At 40.6% G+C, this 27102-nt stretch overlaps 2 protein-coding genes across 11 annotated transcripts in view; both read left to right on the plus strand.

Annotated features, from left to right (window-relative positions):
- The window catches only part of tiam1a (TIAM Rac1 associated GEF 1a), a 42814-nt gene extending 38796 nt beyond the window's left edge, over positions 1-4018 (plus strand). For 8 of the 10 annotated variants that reach the window (XM_028421929.1, XM_028421930.1, XM_028421934.1 and 5 more), the window contains 5 exons: positions 320-378; positions 554-650; positions 1203-1290; positions 1379-1551; positions 1659-2363. In XM_028421929.1, coding sequence (XP_028277730.1) covers positions 320-378; positions 554-650; positions 1203-1290; positions 1379-1551; positions 1659-2320 — 1079 coding nt within the window. In that variant the 3' untranslated portion in view covers positions 2321-2363. Of the gene's footprint in view, positions 1-319; positions 379-553; positions 651-1202; positions 1291-1378; positions 1552-1658; positions 2364-3358 lie in introns of those variants that run through there. The other 2 variants (XM_028421933.1, XM_028421931.1) reach the window with 2 other exon arrangements.
- Positions 4019-5212: 1194 nt separating this feature from the next.
- LOC114446369 (glutamate receptor ionotropic, kainate 1-like) lies at positions 5213-26348 on the plus strand. Its single transcript, XM_028421954.1, has 16 exons — positions 5213-5474; positions 10553-10720; positions 10864-11121; positions 11961-12142; positions 12676-12729; positions 12972-13142; positions 13311-13454; positions 14954-15061; positions 19298-19414; positions 19491-19694; positions 19896-20119; positions 20456-20574; positions 21584-21801; positions 22608-22833; positions 23651-23901; positions 25890-26348. Exons 1-16 carry the CDS (start codon positions 5393-5395, stop codon positions 26055-26057), a joined length of 2694 nt encoding a protein of 897 aa, XP_028277755.1. The 5' UTR covers positions 5213-5392; the 3' UTR covers positions 26058-26348.
- Positions 26349-27102: the final 754 nt, after the last annotated feature.

Consider the following 27102-nt stretch of genomic DNA (forward strand, 5'->3'; position numbering starts at 1 on the left):
ACAAATAAATATTATATCTTCATGGGGGGCTGTGACAACTTCTGTGACAAGGTGACAGTAAGGAGAAGTGGTTGCTTGCGCTCGCGATGCCGTGACTTCAGCCCATTTTCATCTTTTGTTGTGCTGATACAGTCTGTCAGTAGTTGGAGGGGCTGTGTTTTTCTCAAAGGCTGTAACTGTTGTATCCACTGACACCTTGCATTGAGCTGTGACTGTTGTAAATGGGAAAATGAATGAATAGAATGCAATAATTGAATGCAGATTCTCTTAGTGATGTCCTTTATTCTTCTCTGCCTTTCCATTTTTTGTCCTCATTTAGTGTTTAAAACAGCCGTCGTGTTTGTGTACAAAGATTGCTCCAAGCACCGGAAAAAAATCGTGAGTACTTCCTTTTTTTCTGTTGATTAATCCCAGTTTGAGACACACTGTTTAAGGACTTTCTCTTTGCTGGGGCTTTGTTTTTTCTTTTTTCTCCACTTCTATCTCAGCACTCTGGTGCCCTCTGCTGTCGTGTTAGAGTATTGCAGTGGTTGTGTATTATTTTGCCTTTCAGGGTGGATCTCATCGGGCATCTGTGAGTGAAGAAAAAGATCCTTTCCGTTTCCGTCACATGATCGCAACAGACTCCCTGCAAGTCCGTGCCCTTGCAAGTATGTTTATCTTAATGTGGTTACATGCAACAAGTTCAGCATGCGTTCAGCACTTGTTTGATTTGGTGCCTCTGAAACTCTGTTGCTGTAAAGGCTGATGTGGCCTTCACATAAGGGCCACGCACCACACAATGAAGCAGCATCACTTGTTTTGTCTAAACTTTGTATACATGGCCTTGAGTGCCAATTACATTGTTTAAATGTTTGTTTCTTCTGCATTTTATATGGAGGTCATAGAGTGGATCATGTCATTGTCTATGAGGGAGTCTCAAATGGGGGTTCAGGGTTGTTCCAGAATCAATATTTTTTCACAGTAGCTTCAAACACTCTTCAATCCTACTGCTTCTTCTTCTCACACAGAAAATGAATAACCTGTGTTCACACACCAGATAAACACTTGTTTAGAGCATTAAAGTTTCCTCACATTCAGTCTGTCTTGAATGACAATTCTTGCACATTATCTGCCTAATAGCCTTTAATAAATTAATAACAGAAATTAACTTAATACTGTTTACAAATATTGATCATGTCTCTCCCCTCTCCTTCTTTTAGACTCTGAGGGCACAGCTGTTTGTGAAATAGTCCACACTAGGTCTGAATCTGAAGGTAGACCAGAAAGGACCTTCCAGCTGTGCTGCAGGTATTTAAAATATGTGGACTAGAAGACACCAAACAACAACATCAATGGGATAATATTTTAAATTGTGTTTTTTTTCCTGTGTTTGCAGTTCACCAGACAGTAAGAAGGACTTTCTGAAAGCAGTCCACTCCACCCTGAGGGAGAAGCAGCGCCGGCAACTTCTTAAGACAGAGTCTCTGCCACTCAACCAGCAGTATGTCCCATTTGGTGGCAAGCGGCTCTGCGCCCTCAAAGGGGCCCGGCCCACCATGAACAGAGCAGGTGATAAAGCCTGAGAATAACTTCTTGCATACAGGAATTTTAATGCAGATTTAAAGCAACAAATGTTTTTATATATGGCACCCCTTATCTTTATCTTTGCTATTTAGCCTCAGCTCCATCACAAACGCTGACCCGCAGGAAGCTGGTTAGAAACCGCATCACCATCGACACCGACCTAGTTTTCCATGGCAACAACAACAACAGCAATGATTGCAACACTTCTCATCCTTCCTCCTATACTTCCTCCAACTCAGCTCTCTCGCCGCATGCTCCCCTTCAATCCCACAAACCTCAGGGAGAAGACACAGACCGGTGGGTGGAAGAGCAGTTCAACCTAGGTTGTTACGAAGACCAGTGTGATGGCATCGATATGGGGGAGGTGAAAGAGACAGACATTCTAAGTGATGATGATGAGTACTGCAAGTCTGTGCGCGCCACATCAGCAGAACCAGACGCCGTAGAGGGTCAAATGGCAAGACTGCACATACAGGGTGAAGAGATCAACCTAAATGGACGAGTGGAGACTGCAGGTAAGGTCATGAAGAGTGTGACACAGAGGGAGGAGGATGATCAAATAAAATGTGGGGATGATTCAGGCTCAGTAGACTCCTTAAAGTCCTGTGGCGTCTCCCTCTCCCATTGCGCAGCCACAACTCTAAAGGTCGCCCCCTTGAAGCAGTGTGCAGTGGAAGGGGCTGCAAACAAGGACCATGTCATATGGGTGCGGCGGGATGACTATGCGAATGGGTGCAACAGTGACGTGTTCTGATGGGGAACACAAATAATGGTATCTTCCACTTTTTACCTTAAGGATTGCAGGAAAAGGTGGGCGAAATGGAATACAAGCTTTAAATATGTAGAATTCAGAGAGCGTGTATAGAAAGTATTAAACCTCAGCCAGTCCTCCTATGTCACAATCCTCTAATTCCACCTCACCTGCATCCCCCCTCACCTGTTCTGACAATCCAAAAGTACTGAGACACCCAGTGAGAAAAGCAAAGAGGTCATTCTTCTGACTGAGAAATTGTCGTCCAAAAAAAGAATATATTGTGTTGGACATGCATCGGGACATTGCACACACCAGTGAAACTGTTTCTTTGTGAACATGTGAAAAGACGGCACTGCATGTACACACAAGCAAACAAGCCAGTGTGTGTTACACGTTACACAGAAGCACAGTCACAGAGTCAAGGCAGCTACTGTTACCATGCACACACACCGAAGAGACGTCCCTCACTGAACTCCGACCCTCTGGCCAAAATATCTATTTTTCAACACAGGAATGTGGGTGTTATATATTTTTCTGACTCAGAAAGTGTTTGTATTTTAACACTCAAGGGCTGTGTATGAACTTCTCTTCAGGGGCTTTTGGCTTAATGACTGCTGTGGGAAAAGATGATATTCAACTAGCTTTATTGTGCTTTGTATTGTTTTAACTTAATATCAGCTGCACATCGGTGTATAGTCAGGAGTACAATAGTGCCGTTAAGCTCTTGTATTTAAAAAAAAAAGTTTTGAAGCTTCCTTTGTGTCCTATCATATCTTTTTAAAAACATAGTGTACCTATTCTTTTTTTTTAATTTAATCATTGCCTTTTTCACAGAACAAAACATTCACTGTAATTTTTAATGTTTACACCACCTCCAGCTGTCCAGTGCTATGAACTACCTTTTTGTCTGTCTGGTCCCTGCAACAGGCTTTTACAGAGCCATCACTTACACCCTTCTCATGAATGTTCACTCTCAAAATGATGTATTATTTTGGTACCTGATCATCAAGGTCAATATTATTCTCTCTCTTCCCACAGAGGCCCACACTCTCTTCAACACACCATGCCTGTGATAAGTAACTCCTATGATCCTGTTTACTTGAATTTTCTTTATTGTTTTTGAAAGGAGGTGTTTAACATGTTAGTGACTGTACTGTAACTTCAATCAAGCAGTTCAACCTTCTATTCCAACACCCATTCTCTGATTTTCCTTTTCTCATCTTCTTTTTCCACGTTGCCACCCTGCATTTCTCCTTCTATCCACCAGGCTGTGCTGCTTCACTATGCCACCACAACAGCTTAATGCTGATTGCTGTGCTCAACATAGTCATGCACATCTTAATGGATGTACTGAACATGCACTTAATACCGAACTCTGAGGAGAGAAAGAGGGGAAATCTGCAAGTGACTCAAGTGGTTCACAGTGTGATGAGAGAGTGGATGGGGAAAAAAATAAACACTTTGGATGTTGTTCATTATTATTGTCTTTATATTATGATAATGCTAGTTTTAGATTTTAGCTCACTGGGTCACGGTGCTCAGTAAGGACTTCGGACTGTGAGGTACAATCACCTGTCCTTGGAGGCAGATCCTGTGAGAACCCCCTTTGACTCCTCCCTTTGTACTTTTAAAACTGTGTTCGTACATAAAACTGTGGAACATTATCATTTTTATGTTGAAATAAATTTTCTAAATGTAGTTTTGGTTGTGTTTCATTTTTTGGTGCTTTTATATAAAAAAAAATCTCTCAATAATCCTGCCAGATTCACATGTGTGGTATTTAATGACGGCTCTGCTGCTCAGTATTCAGGCGACTGTGGGGTCTAGGATTGTTGCCCAAAGACTCCTGCTGGAGAGGCTGGGTGGTCATTTTCAGAGTTAATTAAGTTTGTCTATAGGCTGTTTGTCAGAGGTCCCTGTTGTCTGTTGGCAGGTTTTCTCCGATCACTTGGCTGCTTTGAGAGATTTGAGAGACAAACGCTGTGATAAAACAAAATGCCAATTCTGATGTGATGTGAAATTTGTTTGAAAAGAGCAAGGCTGTGACAGTGCTGGCTCAGGGAGTCCTTGGTTTTATTATTTTTTTTAAAGGTCACAATAACAAGCAGGAGTCCAAACAAACTCAACAAACACTGAACACAATGCTGATTCTGTTAGGGGTTTTGGAATAGCTGTTGGTGTACATCTAATTACTTATTATTTTTTTTAAATCTCCTATTTGTACATAAATTTGTTATTTAAATTTCATTTTTTCTATTCCAGGGACTGAATGGGGGGGCATCCAGTAATCCACCCAGTCTGATATAAAACCTTGCTTGTGTGCAGTGAGAGATAATCTGGCATCTGCCCTGTAACCTGAAGATTACTCTCCTCTCATCAGGACCGGTGGAGAGAATCGCTGCCAATCCATCTGCTCCTTAATCCAAAATCGACTGAAGCCAAACCAGCCAGGGATAACAGGAATTAGACCGTGAGTGCCTTCAGAGTAAAAGCTGGTCTAAAGTTTGATCATGCAGGTTTTTATGATCAAATTTCGCCAACTGTGGGACAAATAAAGACTTCCTCAATCATATTTCTGACGCAAAAAACAATAGTTAATATTTTTCCATTCCAGTCAAACTAGTATTTCCCTACCTGAACTCAGACTCACAGACATCGGGGCATTAAAACACAAATATATTTTGAGAATGCACACCGGAAGTCAGTTGAATTTCACTGTGCTTGACACCGTGTCCTGCGCTCTCACCCTCCATCCCCGCTTTGGAGGCGCACAGACTAGTGGAGCTGTGACCGTATATGCACTCTGGCTGACTTTACCCCCCTCGCTGTCATTTTCTTTTTAGGATGTGACTTCGGTTCATTTCGTACATGGAAGTTGGATCCATGTGACTTGTGATCATCCATTTTCGTTTCTTGTGCGCGATGGAGTGATGCAGGGTGGATGGATCGGATTTGGAATAAAACTTGTGTTGCGCGCTGCTGTCATGGCACGTCAGGTGTGTCTGCACTCGGATAGGAGCTGCGTCTTCATGTCATGGTGTCAATGTTCGGAGTGAGTTCGCCTGGGGCACTATGGAGGAAAGAACGAGACTTTTCTGTTATATTCTCTTCGCGGCGCACCTCTGTGTGGTCTCAACACAAGTCCTCAGAATCGGTAAGCGCAACAGCTGTTTACGCGCGGTGTTATTGGCGTCAGCGAGTTGGTTGTATAGTGTGTTTGTGTCGTCCGATGTCCTGTCAGGAATATGACAGCATATATGTGTAAGGTATAATGTGTAAAGGGGGGATTTTACATATTTTTGTCCTGTCTATTACATCACTACTGAAAAGGGATGTGTTGCAATAAATGACCATACTCTAACCTCTTTACTCATTCGTCATCGGTCAGCCTCTTTTTGAGTCCACAGTCACTGTTGAAGGTTTTCATTGCCATGCAGAAATGCAAGCTGAATGTTCCCTCTGAGCTGATAATTAAAACTCTGACCACTATTTTCTCCAACAGCCATTATCTTCCTGACAAATATTTGAGAGGTGATAAAGAAAAGGTTTTTTGTGTGAACTTTCAGCATATAATGCCATTTGTGTCTTGATGTGCTTTTAGCTACACACAGCTAAAAGTAAAAGAATATTGATTGATACTCTCCTGACTACCACACGCTCCTGTTGTGAGCACTTTCATTCAAAATATGTCACCCAGTCCTCATTGTCACCTTCAGTGCTGCATGTCTGCAGCTTGTTGGAAGTAAGAGGAGTCAGAGACCTACATATAGATTTGATTAGACAGGAGGATGCTGCTGAGCACTGAGGGCTGTGTTCATTATCCCAGCGTCTCACTTTCAGGCTTTGAATCAGACCAGAGTCAAGCTGTAATATGTGGATCTAATTGACTGAGTAAATTGAAAATTGGTGTCAGTGCCACTTGGTCTTAACTTAGAAAAGTATAGGCATTGAAGTGCAGGTCAATGTATATTTCTGCTCCTGGATTGGATACAAGCAGCATGGAAACACTGCTAGGCACAAGAATCCTCCTCAAAGTCATTTATATGCATTCTCAATCTTCATATCCCACTTGTGTGAGTTGCATATTTGATCATGGCTTCCAAAGTATTTCTGATGTTACAAAATCCAATAAACTCAACAATTTAAAGTCAGCACAGAGGATGGATGTCTTAAAAAAACTCATACAAAGTCAATGCCCCCCCTCCCACTATGGATCTGCTTATTACTGATTCAAATAGTGTTTCTAGCTTAATGTTGCTAATGTATTAAAGCCACTATCTTCACATTGGTCTCCTCCTCCACCATTACCTCCAGTGGGAGTTTTTTTAATGCCAACAGGTGAACTCCATGCTCTGTTTTTGTTGTAGTCTGTTTATCTTTAACAAAGAGTTACGTAGCATAACTGCTGTTCACGCTAACAATAGCTTTTCATGCATGTGAACGACTCAAAACAACTTGCACACATATGCTATTTTCGGTAAATTAAATACTCCATTGTGAGTGAGGAGTGTTTTTTTTTTTAAATCTATAATGAAATTATTACCAATGAAACATGGTAATATTCAGAGCTCTGGTTCCTTCCACCCAAAACACCCCTTGAACAAATCTAAAAAAATTCACAAATCTGTCAATTCTCTCTATACATTGACCCTATCAGTGTGTCAGTGTAGATGCAGAGAGAGAGAGAGAGAAATCTGCAATGTTTGGCTCCAGGTGGGTTTTTTTTCTTGTTTAATTGATTTGCTCAACCTAAGCTGAAGCCATAACCTACATTTATAAAATAAATAAATAAGGGGGTGCCTGTTTAATTTTATTCATTAGTTTCTTTTTCTCTAATAAAATAGAAGCGCTATCAGGAAAATGAATGGTTCTCACCTCAGCCAAATTGCCAGAGTTTTGGAAAGTTAGCCTAACTCTTGTTGTTTATATTAGGCTATATATACAGAGAGAGACAGATATGTATGCACGTGGAATCGGCTGGCTCAGCATGGCGTCATCATTCATCATGCTTGGCAGAAACCGTAGTGGTTTTTTGAGAAAGGGAAGAAGCAGCCGAGGTCTGTCACGAAATTACACGTCCAACATTATTTATTTGTAGGTATTGATCCTGTGTTGGTGTTGTTGAGACTTTTCTTGTGATGTGCAGATTGAGTTCAGGTGAAGGCGAGTGAAGCAGGAGCTACTTCTATCCAGTCCTTACTTTGTTGATATAGTGTGTCTGTGTGGTTGTTGAGCACGAAACAAATGAAAGCTGAGAGAGAGACTCCATCTGAAAGAAGCTGTGGTCAGTGTGAGTGCAACAGTAATACATACTGCTTTCATGTTAGAACACAAGTGCCAGATACTACAATACTCATGCTTTCTTTCACTCCAGTGGCAAACATTAAATAACATCTAATAATATTTACTGAAATAACATTGATTATCAGGTCAAATTCATGTATTAAGTATGTTTTGAATGTTTTGACTCATTTTGCACATCACCTCTTGAGTGCACACTCACAGGCTCTTGATGTAACATGATGACTTTCAGGTACTTCTCGTCCTTTTGATGCCCTTCTCCCCCTCCCCTCACATCCCCAGTTATTTCTGTCCGTCCCATTTTCTCTGTCTGTCCCAGTCGCTACACTGCTGATTGCATTTTTTTTGTCTTGTTTGCCCATTTGTACAGCTCCCTTGATTTGCTGTTGAAAACAAAATGTTTCCTACGTGTATTCTGAGCCAGAACAACAGAGTGCAGTGAAATGTTTGACACCTGAGAACCCCCCCCCCTCCACCCACACACCCTCCTTTCTTTTCTTTTTTTGCTCTCCCAGATGAATTCCCACCTGTCCAAAGTGAAATGCAGTGCATGTTTGCAGATGCCAGTGTATAGTGGTGTGCCAGTCACTTCTCAGCTCCTTCAGTTGTCCAGCTCAGTGATCTTCCAGTGCAGTTAGGAAAATTCTACATATTTTTTTTTCTGTCTCGGGTACTGAGTGGCGGTTTGATGTGTAGATGCCCTCTACTGAAATACAGTGCTAAATAAAATATGATTCCACTACAGTATGCCTTTTGGGTGATCACCATCCGAAGGTCGAACAAAGTTGAATGTGTGAAAAAAAAATGGTACAATAATTAGGAATTACTAAAACTGCTGTGCATGCTAATGTATGTCAGCATATCATCAATTAATCATCAACACTTTGAATCTGTAATGTTTAAATTTGGCTATTTCTTCTGCATCTGTGTGGCAGGAAAAAAAATTAATGTAAGGTAAACTGTAACACACTAAAATCTCCATTTGTATCAATATTAAAATATTTACATACTAAAACCTTTACTATATATCGTCCTCTGATTGTAATCTTGTTATGCTTCTTGTTGTTGACTTTAGAAATTAAACCTTTAAAAAATGTGAAATCTTAAACGCTTACATTTATCCTCAGTTTGGCTGTACTGAGCTGTCCTTGTGTTTGAAGCAGCCTCAGTGAATCTGTGAAAGTGCTTGTATTTTATGCAGATAAAGTTCTACCTGCACACCCAGATACATGTTAAAAGGCATTTATGGACTCCCTTGGGTCCAATAAAACCTTTACTATCTATCCATTTGTAGCGTCTTGCACAGCAGATGGCTGTACGTTCCTGTTGCAAATTATTCCTCATTATTTGGAGGGTTAAATGAATGCTTTTAGCGCTCCTAGCTACATTCATTTATTTGCAAAGGAGAAAAAAAAAGCCTTGTTTAAAAAAATACCACTTTCATGACTGCTGCGTTCACAGGTTAGTCCAAGCTGCACTGCAAGAAGGGATGACTAATGTAAAACATAATAAATATATTTATAATTAAACGGTGCAGCAAAGGAGGGCGGTTGTAACATTTTCATCAACATCTTCATCCTCCACAGTAAAAACATTGATGCATACAGTTTGTTACACCTACCTGGCAATCACTAAATTGTAGGTAGTGACACTTTGTGAGCACTTGTGAGTTTTTGTGTGTTTAAATGTCATGTGACTGTATGAAAATCTCTCATGTTTGTAAACAATGTGTTTAATATTCCTTAAGCTTTGACAGAATGCAGAAGTAAATCCCAAAGCAACCTCACATTCTTCTTTCTCTTTTGAATGCTTAGGTAACCCTAAAAAAAATGGCTGCTCCAATTAATATTTCCTTTTGTCCCTGTTGTGCCTCGATTCCTCTTACAAAAAGTGTGTTTTGAACCTCTGCAAGAAGCTCTTAAAGCCTTTTTATTTCTTGTCCTTTCACACTGTGGGAGCAATTATGCTAGTTCCATTTCATCTGGCCTTTGAATCCACACTTCACATCTTCTGCCCTCGGATGACAGGATGTTGACGAGGAGTTTGAAGGCAATTTCAGAAGTCTGAACAGCATTGTTTCTTCGGTGATTGCTGACAGCTGGTCCGTGCGACACCGTATCTGGCCTTGGGTCCCGGCCCACTGTAAAAGTGAAAGCAGGAGAGAGGAGGAAGCATTTTCTTTTAATCTGATACTTTCTCTATATTTGACAGAGCTACGGTGTGATTATTCATCCTCAGGCGTTTAATATTTATCTTCATTTCCATGCTTCCATGGGAATTTCAAATTAAGTCTCTGCTCATAGAATATTGTATCTGAATGCATTGAAAGTCAAAATATTGTATTTTATTATGAGTATTTATGACTTTGTTTATGAGGGAGATTTGGTTTGCATGAAGAGAACTGTTTGAAATGACCCTCATTAAACCAGGCTACAAAATGCACGGTTCAATTTTCGTCAGACTGTTTTGCACAACAAATATATGCATGCTGTTCACCTGCTCTGCACCTGTTAATAAAACAGTCTTGCCTGTTTTCTTACATAGTGTTCATAAAGGTTGTGCTGATTCAAAATAGATTTTATTCAAGATTGTGTTCATTACTTCTAAGTGAATATTTAATGGCTGTGTAGACTATTAATGATAACATTTTTAATTTAAATATGTTTGAAACATCCATATAAACTGCTAATGAAGCTCTTTGTGAGGGCAAACACTTTACAAATTATGCTGATTATGAAGCAATGTTGAGAACACCTGAACGCAGGTCACTTAAACGGCTCTCTGAGGACATGGTGTTTGTTTTTCTGTCTGTAATTGTCTGTTAGATAAATAAAAAAAAAAACATGTTCTGGATGATTATAAGTACATGCGTGCCTAATCAGCCACTGTGGCTCTCCTCTAATTTCTACTCATGCTTCTGCTCCATCTTAGGTGGAATTTTCGAGACCCGAGAGAGTGAGTTAGTGAGCATGGACGAGCTGGCTTTCAAGTTTGCTGTAAATAACATAAACCGGAACAAAACCCTGATGCCCAACTCCACACTCACATATGATATTCAGAGGATCAACCTCTTTGATGGCTTTGAGGCTTCCAGGAGAGGTAGGAAACATAAAGTGTGTGTTTGTGCCCAATAGTTGCCCAAAAATACAGTTTATAGTTTATTATTATTCAGACAATGAATCTGGTTTACAGCAGCCTGACCTCTATCAACCTGCTGACTTTGTGCTGCTCTTTCCCACCAGTGTGTGACCAGCTGGCTCTTGGGGTGGTTGCAGTATTCGGCCCTTCTCACAGCTCCTCAGTCAGTGCTGTTCAGTCCATCTGCAATGCTCTAGAAGTCCCACACATACAGACTCGCTGGAAACACCCTTCAGTGGACAACAAAGACACCTTCTTCATCAACCTGTACCCCGAGTACACTGCCATCGCTAAGGCCATCCTAGATGTCGTCACATTCTTTAAATGGAGGAAGCTAACGGTGGTCTATGAGGACAGCACAGGTGCTGGAAAACACACTCATTATTAGAAAATAATAACTGATTGTGTTCTGATTTGATCTCAGGCTGCTAGGCTCAGTATCTGCCTACATAACATTACATTTGAGATGAAGAGGGAGAAGAGGTCAGAAGTGCTTCCTTGTGGTTTCTGGACCTTCAAAATGTATTCATATGTCATAATTACAAAATTCAATCCTGTATACCAGAGTCACCTTCTTGGTGAACCCAATCTGTGACAGGGCGCCAACACCTCATATCAAAGAGCTGCTGATATTCCTGCTGTCTGCAGGGATCCAAACCACAACACTGATGGCCTTATAATCCTTTGGTTTCTCTGTATACAGGCCCGACACATGACCCAGAGAATATGAAACTCTGCTGTTCAAAATGTCAAACCTTATAGATTTTTTTAAAAGTTGTTATTTTAAATCTGAAATGTCACACACCTGCACAATTACACACAGGATGCAGGATGCATTCATTCCTCTTCTCCAAAAACATCCAAAGCATTTTAATTTAAAGATTTTGCAGATTAAAGCAGGAAGCCCCCTCCCCTTATAAGCCAGGTCCCGCTGAAGGTCTCTTCCAGGTAGAAGGGAAGTTCTTCTTGCCACAGCTGCTCAGGGGTCAGACTGGGATTCTGTAAAGCACTTAGAGACCATTTCTATGATAAAAGACGCTTTTCGTTCATCCATCTATTTGTCTGTGCAGGGTCATTGGAGGGGGGTGGAGTCTATGCCAATTGCCAATGAGTGAGAGGCTGTGTACACCCTGGATAGCTTGACTATCCATTCTATTGTAGAGCTTGTGAGTGACAAATTGAATTCACTTGAATTTTTCAGGTCTGATGCGGATGCAGGAGTTGATCAAGGCTCCAGCAAAGCTTAACTTGAAGATCAAGATCCGCCAGCTCACCCCGGGTAACCAGGACGCCCGACCGCTGCTGAAAGAACTGAAGAAGGACAAGGAGTTTTTCATTCTCTTCGACTGTTCTTATCACATGGCTGCAGAGCTGCTGAAGCAGGTGTGTACAGGAATTCATCTGAGTTTCTTTTCAATAGTTTGTTGCACAGACAATACGTTTATGTGTCCTTTGGGGGCAGCACATTTGATGAGACTTTTCAAAACAACGTCAAATGAAATCTATTTTGTTTACTAGAGCATCTATTGTGTTTTGAATGAGAGCCATTAAAGTTATAAGAGGCGCTGCTGAGCTGCTCATCAGAATGACAGAGCACATCCCTAATTATCAAATGGTCTGAAACTCATTGTCCATCACATCTATTTGTTAACGTTCGGGCGAAAGCTGCTCATTCTTCATCTTGCTTCCATTTAGTTTTAATGAACTACATTCATGTTAAAAGCATTGTGTTATAATAGTGTTTCTTTTTTTCAGTGTCAGAGTAAAATAAAATATCTAGCATGCATAGAAAACTGACTTTGTTGCTAGAGATGTGACATGAGGTGTAGCTCTGGAGAACTCATCATATTTAGGATAAGCAGGCAGGCATGGACAAACATTTCCTTTAATTCTTTTATCCGCTTTTGATTTTACAGCTTTCATCCATGGGAATGATGACAGAGTACTACCATTTCTTCTTCACCACTTTGGTGAGTCAGAAGGATGTGCCACAAAAGTTGTTTTAAATGAGATAGTAAACAACAAAAAAGCTCTTTGTGCTGATCTGGCCTTGAATTGGTGGTTCTGATGATATGCAGAGAATGTTAAAAGTGTTGATTTCTGGCTGTAGAAGCTACACCTCGAGCAGAAGCTTTACAAAAATGAACACAAAAAAAATGTCTTTTCTTTCCAACGTGCTCTTCCTCTCCATCTCTCCCCTCTCCTTTGGCAGGATTTGTTTGCCCTGGATTTGGAGCCGTACCGCTACAGCGGGGTTAACATGACAGGTTTCAGACTGTTGAACATTGATGATCCATGGGTGTCCTCTACCATGGACAAGTGGGCCATGGAAAGACTGCAAGGTCCAAAACAAGAGAGTGGCCTGATGGATGGAGTCATGACTGTAAGCACATGACAGACAAACATAATTATCAAATGCTGTTTTCTACAATTATATTGTCACAGTGTCCTGTTTTTCAGGACATGTTGTTTTGGTTTAATTCAACTTTTTACAGCTGGTTATTATTATTATTATTATTATTATCTTTTATGTGTTCTGTACCGTCTGCAGACAGACGCAGCTCTGATGTATGACGCGGTGTTCATGGTTGCTGTGGCGTCCCAGCGGGCCACTCAGATGACCGTCAGCTCCCTGCAGTGTCACCGGCACAAACCGTGGCGCTTTGGACCACGCTTCATGAACCTTTTCAAAGAGGTCAGTATCAGATAAGACCCTGTATGAATGACGAAACCACATGGTGGTCACTTTAACCCAACCATTTATGATGATGAGTTTAATGTATGGAAGCTAGATGTCTGATAATTTCATGTGGTATGATATGTTGTAGGTCCCTTCTGACAAGCCATGCTTTGCCTCTGAAAGCACCCAACATGAAAATACACTGTATTTATGTACTTAAGTTAAAAGCATGTGGCCCAGCCTGACTGTCAGACGGGATGCCTACAGTCAGAAATGAGGCCTTTGATGCATGAGTGTTTTGATCTCTTAAGTCTTAAATCCAGCGGAGGACCGTTGCCTGCCATGGAGAGGGAACATTATCACTCATATTTTCCTCTTCATGCCCATCCCTTCTCCTCCGCTGCCTTCCTTCCTTTTTGCTTTTTTTTCTTTGCATCTTAGTGTTTCACTTCTCTTCAGCTTTTCATTTTGTTTCCAACTATCCTTTGAAGCGTCTGTCCTCCTGTGCTATTCATCATTTGATAGCAGGGTTTTTGATTGCAAGAACCTGTAATATGTCTCACATAACACTGGATTAATAACCATTTCTTTGATTTCAGTTGCTGAAATTAAATCCGGACACTGTAATCTGCATGTTCTCTCCTTCCTGTGGCTTTTGAAGCACACAATATTTCTTTTTTTTCTGCAGACATATCACCTGAAATCCATTTTAAGTTTGTGCAGATACACTTCTGTTGGTGTGTGTAAATCATTTCCATAGAAAAGAGGGTGATGTAGTGGATTTTAAATGTTGATTTAGCAAAAGAAAAAATACATTTTTAATTGATAATCAATTGGATGAACCATCTGTATTCATTCATACAAACAGGACAACACAGTGAATAGTTACAATCCTTAAAATGACTCCAAAGGGTCAAATGAACATGACCCCAGATTGTCTCCCACATAATTATGAGATTTTTTAAAAGATATTTAGTTCAATATTCTGTGGCTAAAATGGCATTTTCAGACTGATAAATCTTTGTAGGAAGTGTTTGTTTCATCACATGCAAACTTTTTCTACCACATACAACATCTGGATAAACCAGTCTTGTTTCAGAAATACACATAGAGGTGGAGAAATATTGTCCTTTGAGGGATGTGTGCTGTGAAACAGGAAATAAAAGGGAATCACTTAACCTCAGGTAGTCAGCTGAGAAGACTAAACCAGAGGCTACCATGGAAAACAACAATCTAATGCATTACCACAAACAAGAAGATTCAACACTTAATGGCGCATGATACAACACATAGCATGACAAGAGAGTTTGAATATCTCTATGTAGCTGCTGAGCTACTGTAACATGGACACAAACTTTCATTTTGATTGATCCTGAACTTCTCCTCGCTGCCTGGATTACTTCTTCTTCTCCTGGGAGCCAGTTCCAGAGCATCAATAAGACTTTCCACATACAACGACTCAGATGGTCTCCTACTCGTCTCACTCCCTCTCTGCATCTCCTCTTTTTTTACAGGCACAGTGGGATGGCCTGACAGGGCACATTGTTCTTAATAAGACAGATGGCCTGAGGAGAGACTTTGATTTGGACATCATCAGCCTCAAAGAGGATGGCACTGCCAGGGTGAGCACAGAGGCCTGCAACAGCCAATTACACGACTCTCATGCTGTTTCCATACTGGCTGATTCACTCCATTAATGTATTTGTGTGTGTATGAAACACAGAGAGAGAGAGATACTATAGAGATTTAGCTTCTTACAATCCATCCACACATTTATTATTTAAATTAGATTTGCCTTGTCATGAATATTTACAGTGCTGCATCTATTTCTGTCCACCCTGTCTGTTGCTTCATGTTGTCCTCTTTACAATTTCAAAAGGGTATTATGGAGGCTGGAAGTCGCCTCACGAAGAGGTGGATCAAGGTTTGTGCCGAAGCCCTGTTTGGTCGGAGCCTTTGTTGTCTTCCCCCCTTCTCCTCCTGCTGTCCTCACTCTATATGCCACGCACCTCCCAGCTCCTTGCCTCGTCAACCTTGTTTCTCTTCACTGATTTTGTGTACAGCGGTGCCACGTATTTGACATTTCAGTTTTTCACCCTGTTTGAGTACAGGCATTGCTCTGACACTTGTCAAAACTTTTTTTTCCAGCAGCTGTAGAAAATTTTCATTGTTTAAACAGACAAAATTGTCCATTAGAAAAAAGTCCTGGAGGTTTAAAAAATGTCATTTCAGTTTCCACAGCATGTGGTTGTGAGTAAAAGAAAGAAATAAGAAAATAGACACTACAATTTTGCAGTCCTGTCAGCATGCTACTTAACACTAATGTGCTATTAGATTGCTTCACATTTTCATGGAAATGGTGCAGGGTAGCAGGATTTAATTGCAGCCGAGTTAGCAGAAGAGACAGCAGCAGACTCTGTTTTCTGGCTTCTGATTGGCACATGGGGCAGTGGTGCTCAATCAACATTATAATGCCAACTAGGTTTATAACACTGTCCAGTGTTTTTGTGACTGTCCAAGCAGCAGATGGTGGCTGAAGTCAAAGAAAGGAATACATTGTTCTGTGCACGTGTTGATAGAGAAAGCGGAGTTGTCTTACTTGCACTGAACTAGAATTGCAGCAGTGTTTATTAATGTACTGAGAGATCATTGTTTCACTGTCCAACCACAACACACACAACAACTAGCAAACCCTGTACAGATGCGGCCTTGGCCTCTCAGTGTTGTAAACTACTGCATCAGATTTTCAAATGCATGAGATGCACTAAAAGTGTGATTCTTAAGTTAAATTTTCAAAGACAAATTATTGTCAAAAGCTTGACAGTTCACGCCTTTATAATTTAGTCTGACAACATATGCTGTGAAAGACCAATTAAGCATTCCTTACCTTACCTTCCTCACCTTGAAACCAATGATTTGATAAGTGAGAGAACAAATGGTAAATCCACTCAAACTGTTTATTTTCAGAAGTTGGCAAACTTCTCTTCCTCTCCATCTGACAGGCATGCAGGAAGGCAGCAGCTGTCAAGGTGCAGAAGCAGTGATTTATGCTGTAATTTTAATTCCATTCGGTACTTTTAGCCCTCAAAAGCCTCCCCTGAGAGAAAATACCACTATATGGTAAGTGCAGCACATAAAACGACTGACTATATGGTCATGAAAAATGAATTATCAGTCTGCTGCAGTCCTGTTAGTTCTTGGGCACTGGAGTGTTAAATACACACTGAAGAGGATGATGAGACTAAACAAAGTGAAAGTCTCCTGAGAAAGAAAGTATTTTCTCTTGGAGCTGTTGATGTCTCTGGAAATAATGTTCTTTCCCAGCCACAGCTTTCTTGGCCTAACTTATAACGTCTCTGCTATGTCATAACGGTTTTCCGGTTTGATTTGGTTCTGGATGAGGATGAGCTTTAGGATTTATAGATAACATTTTACTCGCAGCATATGAGAGAGAATTCCTGTCAGTTTTTATAGCACACTTTGTTGTTGGGGGCTGCTCTGGTACACTCGATAAATTTGCAAGGCTATACACAGCTGAGGGCTATGGCTGAGGGGTTTAAAAGCTGATGACTGTATGTATGGTGATACTCAACCGGCTATATTTTACTATTAATTTCAGCCCTGATTGCTTTTTCACCTAAACTTTGAGTTGACTTATCGAAGATGATTTTTTTCCCCAAAACAATAACCTTTTTAAAGAACATATATCCTGAGCTAGATTGTGTGAAAGCACAGTCTGAAACTAAAATATAAAGCTCTCCACACCTCCAAAAATATTGTTCTCACTCAGTCCATTTATCTTTGAGATTGAGGACAATACAATTAATTACATCCAACTCCTCTCACCGTGTTCCTTCTCTGCAGTGTCCAGAGATAAGACAGATTTATGGATTCCCGGCACAGAGTGGACCTTTGAAAAAGCACCTCCGCAGAGATACTGTGGAGTGCTTTTAGAGAAGTTATAACCATGCACATTTTTCCATCTGTCTGACTGGGTTAACAACGTAAGATGGAACATAATGAAGAGTGAAAAGCATGTTATCGTTCGGAATAGGTAATCCACCACAGCCCCTTTTCTGAACAAATAATTTGTGAATTGTATAGAGCTCAGTTTAATGAGAAGTACTGGTGCATTCAATACTATTCATCCTCTTATGCAGGCAGCGAATGAGCAGACCATTGTCTCTGAATAAAAATACCGAAAATGTATTCGTTTTTGTTCTCGCAGCTAGAGAAAGAAAGCTTGTCTCTGTCACTGCCGTTGGTTCTCTCAACAATAAAGCGTAATAATTTAATGCCCTTAACGTTATTGCATCACTGTCATGAGCTCTCTTGACCTTTGCTCAGCTCTTAAACAGTGAGGGGATTTGAAAGGGTCAAAATCCAGCTGCCAGACATCTGTTCTAATCTGATAACTGTCTGGATTATAGCGCCTGTCCCGACGGACCAGACATTCTCATTCACAGCTACTGTGAGAGCATGAAGACAAACTTCTGTCCACTGTCCTCTGTCTCTTCCCTGATCCTTACGGTCTGCCCTTCTTCTTTCATTCATGTTATCCCTGCTGGTGTGATTTATGTGTTCCTTTAACCATTTAAGTGCAAAATGTTTTTTTGTGGAATATTGCATACAACATAGGAGCAAAAATGATGATTAGCTTCTAATAATAGCCACACAAGTGATCTGTTGGTACATATTTCTACATCTTCTGCTGATCAAAAAAACAGTGATACATAAAGGGTTAAAGGGTTGAATGGGTCTATGTCAGGCAGCAGGTTAAAGTGATGTGTTGAAAGCAGAAAATGGTTGTGAGTGACGAATTGTTATGGCTGGATAACTACCTAAAGTTGTTTCAAGGGAGGATAACTGATGAACCAGCAGCAGCACAAATGATTGAAAACCTTAATGCAAAAAGCTTCTATGCAGGCTGCGTAGCTGCTCTTCCTGAGTCTGAATGTCCTGTTCACACATAAAAATGTCTACCTGAGAGAGAGGTAGCAGCATGGCACACTCTGGGCAATGTTCTGCTGATTCATGTTTTGTTATTTCAACACGTTAAGAGTGTCGCAGATAACCTCCAGCAGGTTATTGTGTCCTTCCACATAGCAAAATTGTTCAGTATTGGTTTGAGGGAAAGTGTTGTCAGTTCAATTAAGTATCTGTTGTATGTGCTGGAAAAGCAAGTCTGATCCATGGAGGCCCTACCTTAGTCATGGTGGGTGGTGTTATTGCTGTAGCTGATGGTTTAAATGCATTTTAAAACTGAGCTTATGTCTTAGTTAGTGGAAAAACAGCAGGCTGCGTGCCATGTTCAGTAAGTGTGTACCAAACAAATGGTTGCTCCACAACAGGAATCTTTAAAATAACTGTAAAGTTGTGTTTGACAGGAACAAATCAGTCTGGAACAAGCTGCTTCTTCGTTTTCATATTTGCTGAGTTTTAAGCACTTTGCCCAGAATCATCAGAGCGAAGCTGCAGCAGAGGGAAACGTTGTAGAATAGTGAAGGGAGCAGGAGGTTGAAAAGGAGCCAGGAGCGTCAGGTCTTTAGACCTTTATACTGCTTTTTCATTTTTCTGTTCACTGAATCAGAAAATATGATTAATATGCAGAGTGTGAGAGCAGGTTGTAGTTTGTGTTAGGACTGAATCAGCTTCTGTGTTTTATCTCTTTAAGCTTAGCTGGCAGTGATCACTAATGACACATATACAGCCTTATTAAAAGCTTCACCAGAAGTCAACATCTCTCCACTTTGTTTTCTTCAGTGACGCCAAAAGCAGGCGTCAAACTGCATTTTTTTTTTAAAAATAAACGCAGCTGATGTGGTTCAATGCGTCTGAAGAATTGTTTGACTTTCCAGATTGCGGTGTGGAACCCGTACCGGGGGATGACCCTGACGGAGAAGTCCAGCCGAGACAAGAATAACAATGTGACAGACTCACTGGCTAACAGGACACTTATCGTCACAACAATACTGGTGAGCTGCAACAGGAGGGTTAAACTGAGGACAGCACAGGGGTCTAATACTGAAATATGTCTTATTTTCTATACAGGAAAATCCATATGTGATGCTCAGAAAGTCTGACAAGGAGCTGGTTGGGAATGATCGTTTCGAGGGCTACTGTCTGGACCTTTTAAAAGAGCTGTCGAACATTTTGGGTTTTACCTATGAAGTCAGGCTGGTGGCTGATGGGAAATATGGGGCCCAAAATGATAAAGGAGAGTGGAACGGGATGGTTCGAGAGCTGATCGACCACGTGAGTGAAGAATTAAAAATCTTATATTGAAAATAAGTCCACATTTAGACAGGCGATGGACAAACAAACTAATAAAAACCTCAGTTCTACCAAATGTCTGTGGAGGAAAAAATCCTCTCTTGTAGTTTTTTTCTCTTCTCCAGTAAATGTAGTTTATTATTGTTAATCTGTATCCATTTTGACTACATTGTCCTCGTCCAGGTGGCAGACCTTGCTGTGGCTCCCTTGACAATCACCTACGTTAGAGAGAAAGTCATCGACTTTTCCAAGCCTTTCATGACCTTAGGTATCAGCATCCTCTACCGGAAACCTAACGGCACCAACCCGGGTGTGTTCTCCTTTCTTAATCCCCTGTCTCCAGACATCTGGATGTATGTGCTGCTGGCGTGCACAGGGGTCAGCTGTGTGCTCTTTGTGATTGCCAGGTAAGAGAATTGATTAAAGAAAATCAGTAAGATGAAGAGTTAGCTTTGCCATAAGCAAAAGTGTGGTGCCATCACTGGGCAATACACAGAGAAATATCTGACATAATTCACATGACAAATTTCTGCTTTTCTTAAATGTATATGACTTTAGCTGTCAGCTGCCAGGTTGGATTATACTATTATGTACCTGGGAGTTTTTCTCAGGTACTGTGTAAAATCCCAGCCCATCAGTCAAAATGCACAAATCAGAATGCAAATTATGCTAGATGTGTGTGCATCAACGCACTTTAAAATGATCTCCGGTTACATTTAAATTTTCTTTTTTTTGTCTTGCAGGTTTACTCCATATGAGTGGTACAACCCACATCCGTGCAACCCGTCCTCGACTCTAATACAAAACAATTTCACATTACTCAACAGTTTCTGGTTCGGCATTGGAGCTCTAATGCGGCAAGGTATTTACCATTTATGACATTTTAGGTGTGGTTGAGTGGAGAATGGATCGGGGCTGACACAGATTAAATATAAGACTTATATTTGTTAGCACGACTCCAAAAAAAATCAGTTATGTAGTTACTAATAAAGGCTGTTCCTATAGAAGCATCTAGCAGTAAAGTCTGTACAGAGGCTCTTCTCTAAGCTGTTTAATTCAAAACATCAATATTTGCCTCTTTTTTTCCTCTCAATGCCCTTTCTGAGGAGCCTGGATCAAGTTCCCATGAATTGCAGCCAAACCCTGTTATAAGAATTATGTTGCACTTCATGGAGACTTGACCTCTCGGGAGGCAGGAGATTTGGGTTGGATAAGTCTGACAGGGCTGATTGGATGACCAGCAAACCTACTGACTCCATCAGTCCACAGCAAAATGTCAACAGCGAGCTGCATTTGTATGGTATTCATAAAAGAAGGGACAAACAAGCAGAGATGAATACATTTATATTTTTGTTTTATTTTGATTTCTAAGTTGTGTAAAACATCCACATCCACGCATGTGGTGCCAGACAAGTAGTCTTACAGGGACCATAAGCTGTGGCCTTGAGTCATTTTTTATATATTTTTTTGTCTGCTCAGTGAAGAGAGGATAAAAGAGCTTGTTGTGCTTATTCAGTTTCATAAGTCATCATTGTGACATGATGCATTGCTCTGTTTTCTTTACATTCAGCTTTCTTTTATCTGTCAGATTTCTAATTTGTCCTGGTGTTTGCAACTTTATGCCAAAAACAGCAGTGCTGATTAAAATTAACAGACTGCATGAATTGTGCAGCTTGATTCTAGCTATTAAGATAACCCTGTGTTGACCAGAATAGTTTGCTATAGAAGGATAGTTTACACATTGTACACACAAGCTACATTTAGCACCATTATATTTGTACCTGGTGTTAGCACATTGTAAACATTTTTCTCTCGCTTCAACCTTTTCAAGCTTGTTTTTAACCTTTTGTCTACTTTTTGCTGTTTTCCAGGCTCGGAGCTGATGCCTAAGGCTCTGTCCACTCGTATAGTTGGGGGTATCTGGTGGTTCTTTACTCTAATAATCATCTCCTCCTACACGGCCAACTTAGCAGCCTTCCTCACCGTGGAGAGAATGGACGCACCCATCGACTCGGCAGATGACCTGGCGAAACAAACCAGGATTGAATACGGTGCAGTGAGGGATGGATCTACTATGACCTTCTTTAAGGTAAACAGTTTCTTTTGGTAGAACTACAGATAAAATGTAACTTTATCAGGACATAGTTGCACTTAAAGTTATATTGCAAACGTTTTTTTTAATAAGTTCGTATCAACCAGTCGATACTGCAGTTTTGTTTCACACAGTGATAAACAGAATCTGCTGCAGGTTAAAGGAGGTCTTTGTAAATATACTGTGTATTTTTTAATATTTATTTTGATCAGCTCTCATTCTTCGGTTAGTGAAACCAAAGCAGTTATAAAACCCCTTTTATTATATTATAAGAAAGAAATAACAGACAGCTTCTGAGGGACTGACTGTGATGACAGGCAGCATACAGTGTGTGCATCCAAATGTAAGTGTATGAAGTGAAGATAAAGACTGTTTTTAGGGTGTCTGGATTGAAATTAAAGACACATTTAACATGCTAGTTTGTATTATATAATGTATCAGTGCATCAGTGTCCTCGGGGGAGGCTGTCACTTCCTTGCCTCCCAGCTACACACTCTCCTTGCATCCTGTGGCTCAGCAGGGGTGATCCACGCAGGGCTTTATCCTCCCAGATTGCAGCCAGTGATTACAGCTGCCTGGATAGGAAGAAGCAGCCTGTGTTGATGGCTTGAACAAATTGAATCAACTGGAGGAGATTTAGAACACAGCTGTCCCATTTTCTCTGACTGAGCAGAGAGAAGCATATACACACACACACACTAAAGGACCCAGTCGTACACATGCTGCCATTAAACATGTTGTATATATTTACGGTGGTGTCTGTGATTTCCTATAACCAACTTTTGCCTCTTTGGCTCCTCCAGAAATCAAAGATCTCCACCTATGAGAAGATGTGGGCCTTTATGAGCAGCAGAAAGAACACTGCTTTAGTAAAGAATAACAAGGAAGGCATCACCCGAGTCTTGACGACAGACTACGCCATGCTGATGGAGTCCACCAGCATTGAGTACATCAGCCAGAGAAACTGCAACCTCACACAGATCGGAGGCCTCATAGACTCTAAGGGCTACGGAGTGGGAACGCCTATTGGTAAGAATAGTGTCCCCACCTTTGTCATTATCAGACAGTGGAGAGTCAAAAGCCTCCAATGGATCATCCATATGTCTTTATAATGGGTAGTTTAAAAATTAAGATTTTAAATAAGACCAATACTTGTTCTTGAAAACTTTCATTACCTGTCCTCTGTGTCCTATGCACATATACAAGAATATTAAAATGCACTGAAGGTCTTGAGTTACTAGAATTGAATTTTAATAGAACATCTCTAAATGGAGGCTTTGTACTCCAGATGCAATTTTTATTTTACTTGGAATTTGCATGCTCATTCTTCAGGAGTGCAGAGCTGCTATCCTCGACATGCAAATGCACTTCCATCAGAAAGCTCTGCCAGCAGCTCAGTGCAAATATGCAGGTTTTAGACCATTTTGTTGGAATGAGAACTTTTAAACTGCACTGAAGTCTGAAGACTTTAGCTCATACTTACGATCCAATATCTCATTTACATTTTCTCTTCTCCTCTTGAGATGTTTGATGATTTCCTTTTTATTCTTTTTTTTAATATATTCTCCACTTTAGCTGAATTGTTTACTGATGAGCACCAAATAATTAACAAAGTAATTCTGAATTTGAGTTGAGATGACCTCCTGCTGACAGGCGGATGCCCTCAGGGCAGATTGAGCTGGCTAATGAGGCTATTCAACTTTTTGGTTTTTGTCATTTATGACTGTTTTATGTGTGCTGGGTGAACACAGAGCATGAGTGAGAAGTGGGACATTTTCATGTTTTTATGGTTTTAGAATGGCTAACTTTGTGTGGAATATAATTTCTCTATAATCTTTCTCACCAGGTTCTCCATACAGGGATAAAATCACCATTGCCATCCTTCAGCTGCAGGAGGAAGGGAAGCTGCACATGATGAAGGAGAAGTGGTGGAGAGGCAATGGTTGTCCAGAGGAGGACAACAAGGAGGCCAATGCTTTGGGTGTGGAAAACATCGGCGGCATCTTTATCGTCCTGGCTGCTGGCCTGGTCCTCTCTGTGTTCGTGGCTATCGGGGAGTTCATCTACAAGGCCCGCAGGAACGCCGACATAGAGGAGGTGAATTTGTATTATTATTTATAAGAACAAAACATGTTGTCTTTGTTAGCTACCAATTCATATTTCTGAACTATAGATGTGATTGTTAGATGCTGTTTGTTTAATCTAACTGAATTTTCTTTCTGACTTGTCTGTATGTGACTATTGTCAGCTCCAAATAATGACACACAAAACCCATCATTGGATGTTATTTGTGTAACTTATGTCATCAATAGAGGATTATCGCTTTACATGCTTCCGTTTCTTCTCTTTAAAAGACAATCAGGCTTTTTCTTTTTGTGTTCATCTCTTTTGTGTTTCTCCTCCATCCCTCTCTCTTTGTTTTTTTTTTTCTTTCTTTCTTTGCGTCAGGCCTTTTGTTTCTTTTACGGGGTGCAGTCCCGTCAGTTTCAGCGGCGTGGCTCCACTTCCTCCTCTGGCACCTCCTTATCTACTGATCTGGAGAGCGGCAGGCTGCTGGGGGATGACACAGAGTAGCCATGGCAGCACATATGCAACACATTCTCACTTTCTAATGTGATAGGTTTGTAACCAGGTGTCCTCCTCTCTGACCTTGTGGAACCTGTGTGTACACCTGCGCCTTCACCTGCAGTCAGTCCCTTGTGCCACAACATTTTCACCGTCAATATTTAACCCCTTGTGCCCTCAGCTTTTACCTACAAAATGTCTGTCGTGTGTTGACCTGTGAAGACAAAGTATCTCACGTTTAAGCAGTATTATAACTTCACTGCACTGAAAACACAAGACGTTCATAAAGTTTAGTCTAGAATATGCTGCATAAAAAGTGTTACTCTGGCTCTGAGGTGCAGTGCAGTCTCAGTAGACTTTTGTGTGCACTTTTGTCTTTTGGGAAATCAAAAGATAACAAAAGTTATTTGAATATTTTCCTTCTCATTATGCTCCTTGGCAGGCTGGTTTGTTGGCTGAAATTTGAAAAGCAATGTGTGTGGACAGCGTGTGGTGTAGAGAAGTCCCATGGCACAAATCCAGTAAAGTTGAAGTATGATAAATAACTTCTCACTGCAGCTGCAGCCTGTGGGTGAACGGATGGGATCACAGAGAAATTAATACTTTCAAGGTGTTTACTGCTCAGCTGGACTGACCTTGTCAGAGGTGCAAGATTCATCTGTCTTTGAAAACCCATGGAAAGTATTCTGTTGGTTTTATAGAATTATTACCAATGAAAGGCAAAAAAATCTGTGCATTTAATAGGTGCTGTCATATTAATGAATCAGAATGAAACATAATATTTGTTGAAAGGTATTTAAGGTATTTTTACAGTGTCCAAAAGTGCATTAAGTATGTGGTGTATTTGCCTTTAAGGTCAGGGGAAGTCAGGTTTTCTCTTCTGATAGTATGTGTTAAATGTATCTGTGGGAAACCCTGCAGGAAGCCATATTTGTTTGAGGAGTCTTAGATAAAGCCTGAGCATGAAAGCTGAAGATTCTCTGTGGTCTCTGAATGTAAAGACCCACAGATAAAACTCAGATGAGTCTGTGCTGCAGAATGATGATTTCCAAAATAAATTTTGTGGACACACCATCCAGAGGGGGAGTGGAAATAAAAGGCAAATAAACATGATTGAAGATTAATGTGTTCAGTGCTATGTAATATTCTCCCACATTCAAAAAAAGCCTGAGGCTTTTCATTTCAGATGGACTTCTCTTTGATAATTTCAAATAATTACCTTATTATGAATTCATGGCTCCCTGCAATAGGATGGTGCGGAGCAGTTCTTCATCTCCTGTCTGTATAATTGGATTTTGTGATGAGACAAAAAGTTTACAAGTCCTTTACAACTATTTTAGATAAATTTACAATCTATGTCATCGCTGACTTGCACTCATCAGCTGCCAGATCACATTCAACTGCAGCCACACTACTATAGGAGCTGTATATAGTGTATGTATATAGCGCAGGGCTGCATTTTTTATATATATTAATATTAACAATCTTTAATTTTATTATTTTTTTTATCTCTTTGGCAGTGTGTGTCTTTTAGCACCATGATGGAGGAGCTGGGAATCTCCCTGCAGTGTTACAAAGGCATCCGGAGGAGATCACGACCCCACAGTGGAGCCAGGTCAGCTTGCATCTTCTGTCAGCCCAAACGTGCTTCAAAGAGGGAGGAAGCGAGACGAGACTCCAGCACCTGAACTGGATGGACATGTTGGGCACTGACGGATATAAAGTTTTTTCCTTATCATCCCTGTCCTTTAGACTGCCTATGTAATGATAATTCATTAAATTATAGATATACCTTACAGCATCATAGCCTTGTATCGACATTAATAAATCAAAAACAGGTGACGGCTGCTCTCTTAGTATAAACCATCAATGTCCCCTTGTGTAGTTCTGAGCAGTTTGCAGAGTGAATCTGTACACTTGATCTCCCATCGTGACAACTTCACAGATTTTCAGAATAAAGGGATTTTTGCATTTTTTTACCCGGTCGTATGATTGTTTGCTGTTGTTGTTCAGGGCTGATGGCTGTATGTCTGTTCGTGTCTGCGTGCTTTTGGCAGCTTCAGAGCAGATTACTGAGCCAACGGTGGCCAGCGAAAAAGAGATAACGACCTCTGAGGAAAAACAGGAAATACACCTGCTGTTTTGAACCCAAGCATTGACATCACAAACATCAAACACACATGCACACACAGACATGCATATTGTAGCCACACAAACACCTGTAATCCTAACAATATTGTTGTCTTCGCATCAGGAAAAAAACAGCAAAAAATGAGTGTTTAATGTGAGCCTGGCAGAAACATCTTGTTTTGGAAAGGAATACAGTGTCTTTTAAATGTAATATTATAATAATCAGAACTCACATTCTATGATCTCCCACCTGACACCTGTGAGGAATGAAAATATTCTCAGCAGCATCAGCACCAATTACCTCTGCAGAAGAAACACAGATAATATCTACTGTATACGGCAATGATCACTGACTGGCTCACACGCCCCTACTGGCTCTCCGCTCTTAAAAAAAATGATTTACATAACAATTTTGACATTTTAACACACACAAAAATGTTAAATTAGTATCCCTGCACATCTTCTACATTGCCGTGTTTACAGCTTCCTCTATTAATCAGCAGCACCTAGTTTCTCTTCATCCTTTTCAGTCGTCACTTCAATTAGAATCAACTAAAGGGTACAATGATTCAAATGTGCAACTGTTGGTGAAAAAAAAAATAG

The sequence above is a fragment of the Parambassis ranga genome, chromosome 14 (genome assembly GCF_900634625.1).
Source record: "Parambassis ranga chromosome 14, fParRan2.1, whole genome shotgun sequence".
Lineage (NCBI taxonomy): Eukaryota > Metazoa > Chordata > Actinopteri > Ambassidae > Parambassis > Parambassis ranga.